The sequence below is a fragment of the Triticum aestivum genome, chromosome 2D (genome assembly GCF_018294505.1).
Source record: "Triticum aestivum cultivar Chinese Spring chromosome 2D, IWGSC CS RefSeq v2.1, whole genome shotgun sequence".
NCBI classification, from domain to species: Eukaryota; Viridiplantae; Streptophyta; class Magnoliopsida; order Poales; family Poaceae; genus Triticum; species Triticum aestivum.
The window spans coordinates 8,746,212-8,753,190 of record NC_057799.1 but is presented as its reverse complement, the minus strand read 5'-3'; the positions used below and the strand labels follow the sequence as shown (position 1 = coordinate 8,753,190).

The 6,979-nt window shown below is 54.1% G+C and overlaps 1 protein-coding gene across 2 annotated transcripts; it reads left to right on the top strand.

Annotated features, from left to right (window-relative positions):
- Window positions 1-341: 341 nt before the first annotated feature.
- Window positions 342-5,979, top strand: LOC123051018 (probable pectate lyase 8). 2 transcript variants are annotated; one of them, XM_044473751.1, is made up of 7 exons: window positions 342-608; window positions 914-1,006; window positions 2,053-2,139; window positions 3,619-4,261; window positions 4,654-4,757; window positions 4,969-5,107; window positions 5,222-5,979. In XM_044473751.1, exons 1-7 carry the CDS (start codon window positions 475-477, stop codon window positions 5,441-5,443), a joined length of 1,422 nt encoding a protein of 473 aa, XP_044329686.1. In that variant the 5' UTR covers window positions 342-474; the 3' UTR covers window positions 5,444-5,979. The 2 variants fall into 2 exon arrangements, with proteins under 2 accessions (XP_044329686.1, XP_044329687.1); XM_044473752.1 differs by lacking the exon at window positions 914-1,006 and having other exon boundaries at window positions 350-608.
- The last annotated feature ends 1,000 nt before the right edge of the window (window positions 5,980-6,979 follow it).

The following is a 6,979-nucleotide window of genomic DNA, read 5'->3' as shown; positions in this document are numbered from 1 at the left end:
CGCATTCCCATTCCCATTCCAAGTAGCACTGGAGTACACTGCACACACACACACAGGATTAGCTTAAGCAACCGAGCTTAGCTACCACTCGCCAAATCATATCACGAGCTGGTTAGACCGATTAGTTAGCGGGAGATATACTAGTACTAACCACCACAAAAGCACGTCGCCCCTGTGCTCTGCCGTATTCGCACTGAGGCCCTCGCGCGGTCAGGCCCAGGGACCTAGCTGCGAAAAAAAAGATCTTCAAGGGCAATGCGGTGAGGGCGCGGTCCTGCTCTGCTCTGCTCCTCGGAGGCCCAAGCGAGAGAGGGGAGCCGACGGGGGTATAAATCGGCGCGGCTCCCAAGCCCCTCTTCTCCGCCTCGCCCCAAATTTCTCCCCCTTTCCGCTTTCCCTCCCTCCACCGCGCCCGCGCAAGCTGCTTTGAGACAGAGCGCGCGGGAGCGGGAGACGCGCGCGTTGGAGAAGGCAATGGCGGAGCAAGCGGGTGCCAGGAGGAGGTGGGCCGCGCTGGCGGCGCTCGGGGCCGTCTCCGTCGTCCTCCTCTTCGTCGCCCTCTCCGGCGGCGGCGGCGTCGCGGGGCTCTCCGGCGGCAGCAGGCTCCGGTAATTTCGCCTCCTTCCGCCCCTGCTCCCTCCCCTTGTACTGCTGTCTGCAACGCAATGCGGGTGCGCCGTCGCCGCTCGAGTTTTCTTCCTGCGCTCGCGTTTCGAAATTCCTCTCTCTCTCTCTCTCTCTCTCTCTCTCTCTCTCTCTCTCTCTCTCTCTCCTTTGCTCGGCCGGCCCCGAGGAGGTGGGAGGGGCCCGAGGTCGCGGACGCGCCCCAGCTCTCGCCTTGCTTCGTTTTTCCACCGATTTCTTTCTGCTGCTCCTTCGCCTGATTCCGGGCGCCTCCTCTGTTTTTTTGCAGGTCCGCGTCGACGGCGAAGGTGGTGACCGCGGCGGCGAGGCGGTGGCTGCGGGACTCCACATCACGGCTCACGGCGACGGCGACGGCGGCGAGGTGAGCCGAGCGTGCCTGTCCCCCTTCCCCTCCCCGCCCCCAAAATCGCGTCCCTTTCTCCGCGTTCCGTTTCGAACGCCCGACCCGACGCGTCAGCGCCGTCGCTTCGTCCCCAGCCCGCGATCCCCGCCGTCCGCTTTCCACTTTTCCTCCCCCAGCCACAAAACAGATCCGGGACACGGCCACACGCCGCCGCCGGAATCGTCGTCCGTTTTTTCAACCCCTCAAAATGTCGTCGTAGCAGAATTTGAAATCCGGGGCGGGCTGGCTGGATTTGAGCTGTAACCAACCATAACCGAAACCGAAACCGTAACAGAATTTAGCAACGGTAGCTAGCCAGGATTGGATTCCATCAGCGGCAGCAGGGAGGGAGCAGTTCCGACATATTCACCTTTTTTGTTTCTGCGGGTAATGAATCATTATTAATCGGGAGCGAGGTGGCACTGTAGGACGGGGTGGTTCGTTACGGTGGCAGGAGGGGCAGTTGGGTAATTAGGTCGTCCGTCCTTGGGTCGGGCTTGCGCTGCACCGGCCACGGTCAAGGAGGCGGTGAAAGACTTTGGAAGAAGCCCAGGAAAGCTGCCCAAAGAAGCACCGTGTCCCCCCTCCCTCCTCCCCGCTACGCGTCCCCATGATCGCACCCTTTTTCTTTTGGTCCCGCGCCTCCCTCGAGCGGCATGCATGCATGCATGAACGGCACGCACGAATCATGACGAACACGGCGCACGGATTCACCCGCCCGCCCGTTTTACCTTTGATCCACTCCTAATCTCAATCCATTCGTGTTAACAATGGATTGGAGTGCGTGCGGTGGTGGTACTGGTTCCCTTCCGTGTACGAGGAATTTCCGCGACTTTTTCAGCCGTTGCTAACGACTAGACTAGTAATTTCTTCCATGGTACAAGATCGTTTCTTCTTCGTGCGTCCTTTAGCTGTTTGTTATGTATCACTCGCATGTGTGCTCTGTTCGTACTCACTCGCTTTCATCCATCGCCTCGCCTGGAATTGCGCTAACCATGCTGCTGCTACTCACTGACTGACTGCAGGAGCGAACGTGCCGACGATCACGCCGACGGTTCCGCGGTGGCGGTGGCGGTGGATGACCCGGAAGCGGTGGTCTCGCAAGTGCACATGTACGTCCCTTTCCTCTTTAATGCTTCTCCTGCCTCAACCTCAACTAATGGTAAGCTGAACCAAATCCGGAAGCACAAAAGGCAGAAAGCTCAAGTTAGCCAGCAGTAGATCTGCTCTGCTGCTCCTTACATTAGCTGGTGTTTACAATTAGTCTCACTCTCAGCAGGATAGGACACGCTTTCTTTTTTACCAGTAGATACAAGTAGACAAGCAGAGGTCGGTAGCCTTTTGTCCCCCCCTTTCTTTTCCCCCTTTAATCACAGCCAAAGCCGGACGCACACGCCAAACCAAAGGGAAGAAGAAGAAGAAGATCTGATTCGATCGCCGGGGAGTGGTACTTTGCCCTCACATGTGGGCTCCGGCCGAGCGAGCAGCATGGGGGTGTGTGGGTCCCACCTCCTAGACACACACCCACCACCGTACTCCGTTATTGCGACGTGACCTGCGAGGGAGAGAGGCAGGCGGCAATAACTCTGTTTCATTCTCCTCCTCTTCTTTTGGTCTTCTCCTCCGAGCTCTCTCTCTCTCTCTCTCTCTCTCTCTCTCTCTCACCCAGCACAGCACAGCACAGCCACAGTGGTTCACACACTGGCCAGTGCAGTGGAGAGCGAGGAGTGTGACACACCACGTTCTCCTTTCCTTGATGCCCCCACTCGCATGTGGCCTTGCCTCCTGCCTCCCGTCCCTGCGATTGCCACCATGGCCGCATTGATGGTGCTCACCAGAAACCTTTAGCTTGCTAGCTAGCATCCCCACCCTCACCTAAACGATCTTTTCCCCCATCCCCACTCACTCACCCCCTTTAGTTAGCAGCCACCTTCTGCTTCCTAGAGCTGGTAGCGGCAGGTGATTCACATTCCAGGCACCCTCTTCATTTTTGGTAGTAAAAGTAGTAACTTTTGGAGAATCCAATGACTGCCGGGAAGAACAATTACTGTTTTCAATGAATCATTTGGTGACAACAACTACTAGCTAGAGGCTAGTGAGAGTGGTCAGGTTTGGTGACAAGAAACAGTTGGTAGGGCATTGCTGGGCAATGGATTTATTGGATCACTGTAAATCCGTACCTGAATGAATGACTGAATGTGCCTGGTGTTCAATCATGTCTTGTGCATTCATCACATACTCTGCACTGTCGTTTTACCTGAATTTTGACGATGATGAGTCGATTAGTTACCTGGAACTGTCGCTACATCGAGTGACTGTGCTTGTCTGAGTGACTGGCAGGAGGGAACTGTTCTTGTTAATGAGTTTGTGACAGGAAACAGGAGGACGTTGTTGGATAAGGAATTAATTGGCTCTGTGATGTCAACTGTAAAATTCGTACCTGATGTTCAGTCAAGTTTTCTGCATTGATCGTCAGACTGTTCTACCTGAATTTTTGCACCTTTGTGAACTGCAAATTTGTAATGTTCTAGTACCAAGTTACCTGAAACTGTGACCGAGTGATGACTCTGCTTGTCTGAATATATGCTCAGGTCGATCAGGAACAGCACCGCCCGGAGGAACCTGGGGTACCTGTCGTGCGGCACCGGGAACCCCATCGACGACTGCTGGCGCTGCGACTCGGACTGGCACAACAACCGGCAGCGCCTGGCCGACTGCGGCATCGGCTTCGGCCGCAACGCCATCGGCGGCCGCGACGGCAAGATCTACGTGGTCACCGACGCGGGCGACGACGACCCCGTGAACCCCAGGAAGGGCACCCTGCGCCACGCCGTCATCCAGGACGAGCCGCTGTGGATCATCTTCAAGCGCGACATGGTCATCACCCTCTCCCAGGAGCTCATCATGAACAGCTTCAAGACCATCGACGGCCGGGGCGCCAACGTGCACATCGCCAACGGCGCCTGCATCACCATCCAGTACGTCACCAACGTCATCATCCACGGCCTCCACATCCACGACTGCCGCCCCACCGGCAACGCCATGGTGCGCAGCTCGCCCAGCCACTACGGGTGGCGCACCATGGCCGACGGCGACGCCGTCTCCATCTTCGGCGCCAGCCACGTCTGGGTCGACCACTGCTCCCTCTCCAACTGCGCCGACGGCCTCGTCGACGCCATCATGGGCTCCACCGCCATCACTGTCTCCAACAACTACTTCACCCACCACAATGAGGTACTCCTCTACTACGGACAGAGTAGTGTACCACCGACATCCTATCCTACTAGATCCTACTCATGTGTTCCAATTATTATTGCTAGTCCATGTTAATTAATCATCTCCTAATCAAAGCCGTTAGAATCTATCTAGTACAGGGTTTTGGAGTATGTTGAAGTACTTAGTATTTGTTTTCTTTCTATACTCTACCAGCAGAAGTGTAGTTTAGCATAGGCTCCATGTGGACTGTGGATCTAACAAAGAATTGTCGGTTGGCTGTACTGTGGATCTTAGTGTTTTCTGTAGCATCTTGAATGCAAACAAGATTATTTTGGTTGTACGTATGTGCCAACCAACAGCCTGCTTGGATCTTTCACTGATGGTCAATGAAACAATGTATGTGTATGCAGGTGATGCTCTTGGGCCACAGTGACTCCTACCTCAAGGACAAGGCAATGCAGGTCACCATAGCTTTCAACCATTTCGGGGAAGGGCTCATCCAGAGGATGCCAAGGTAATACATTCAGTACTCCTCTGTTCTAAAGGCACCAGATACTGAAGATTTTCCTCATGTATGTACACTAGTGTATGATGCATAAGTGTCTGTGTCTGTCCAGAATTTCCTTGCATTGCATAATAACATAGATGAAAGCTCATTTTGTTTCTTGCTTCTCGTTTTGAACCCTTGTTGCCTAACTCCTGCCAAATTGCCATTGTCCCTCCAGGTGCAGGCATGGTTACTTCCACGTGGTGAACAATGACTACACCCACTGGGAGATGTACGCCATCGGAGGGAGCGCCGAGCCGACCATCAACAGCCAGGGGAACCGCTACCTCGCGCCAACCAACCCTTTTGCCAAGGAGGTAACCAGCATATCCTTGTCAACACCAGCAAATGCAGCAATGCACTTCATTGGTTCAGTGGGATCATCAACATTCATTTCCTAACCAACTTTTGACATGAACAACAAACTGCAGGTGACAAAGAGAGTCGAGACCGCCCAGACCACGTGGAAGGCCTGGAACTGGAGGTCAGAGGGCGACATGCTGCTGAACGGCGCCTTCTTCACCCCGTCGGGAGCAGGCGCGTCAGCCAGCTACTCGCGCGCCTCCAGCCTCGGCGCCAAGTCCTCATCCATGGTCGCCACCATCACCTCCGGCGCGGGCGCCCTGTCGTGCCACAAGGGCTCCTCCTGCTAGCACAGCACGGCGCCTCGACGACGACGACAACAGAAAAGAGAACACCACCCCCAAGATATACTTACTACTAGAAGCTAAAGAAGCTACCGGAACATGGATCACGGTTACAGTTTTTTTCTTTCCCTTTGCCCTTCTTTTTTGACGACGGCTGCCTACATATATGTTGAAAAGTTCACCATTCCGCTGTCAACCTCCCCCTGCATGCCTCTCGGCCGCAGTCAAGAAACGCCCCCGGCCGGAGCAGCAGGCGAGAAGCGTTGCTGATTGATTCGTTGGTCGCTCGGTGTCCTATTAGTCCCCTGAGTGTGTTGTGCTTTTGTGCCAGATGATGATGATGATGCTGGCTGTTTTGTTGTTGTTGTCAACTGAAAAACCGCTAGGATGGTTACCGCAACAAGTGTGTGTGTGTGTGTGTGTGTGCTGGCTGGTTAAAATGGTACTGCTACTACTACTGTAAGATACTAGTGCTCCTGGATGGCTTTTATCTGACTTGTCCGGTGGAATCAAAATTGAAACAAGGATTGATCTGTTGAGCATCTCTGTTTGTTTACCTCTGCTGTTATTCATTTTTTGGTGACCTGAACATCTGTTGTTGTTGATGAATCATGATGCTGCCCCTGTTCTTCTGCTTCTTCTTGGAATCGTGGGCGATGGCGATGGCGATGCGTGGTCTTTCATAGTATATATGTTCCCGTGTGTGTTGTACTGCTACTTGACATCCGTTTTTTCGGCACACTCAACTGTGACATTGCTCTTCCCGAGCATGTGTTTTGACATTGCTCTTCCTGAATTGTGAATTCTGCTCTACATGGAGAGGAGGGTTGGTACGGAGGGAGGATACGGAATGGTCCTTGCTGCTCTTGCACTGAACAAGTGAAATAAATCCCTTGGGGTTGCAGCTCCCAAACTGCATGGACGGGGCCGAATGAATGCTGCACGTTCGGTTCGCCGAGGGAGTTAATGCCGCGTCGGCGGTCGACCGATCGACGGGTCTCGATCCGGTCCCAATGCAAGCTTTGGGCTGAAGAAATATACATGGGTCCAAGCAAAGGGATTCAGACTGGAGAGAGGACCCAAGAAGCAGCTGCTGCTATAATTGTTATAAGAGTTGAGGAGGGTGTTGATTAAGGTGAGTGAGATGTATGTGGCCTGCCGACCTGACACGGAGAGTGAATGGATCCAAACCAAGGGACCAAACTTGATCCCCAACATGTTGAGACATGGAAACAGCAAACAGTAGGGCTTATGGATGATGTGAACCGGGGATGGAGTTGAGTCCATGGAATGCAATGGGAAATAATGGGGGTGCTTCCTCTGAATCTTCTCCCAATAAGCATGGCAGTAAATTTGCACGTGTATGTGTGTGTGTGTGAGGAGCAACCGCCGGACCGGGTTAGGCACCCGCGGCATGCATGCATGAGGTGCAAGCGGTGCGTGCCTCCTGTCCTTCCCGTCAAGGACGGCCCAGACCATTTGTGGCTGTCGGTGCAGTTATAAGCTTCATCCGGCTGTCCTTTGTTCGCCTCTCCGTGTTAA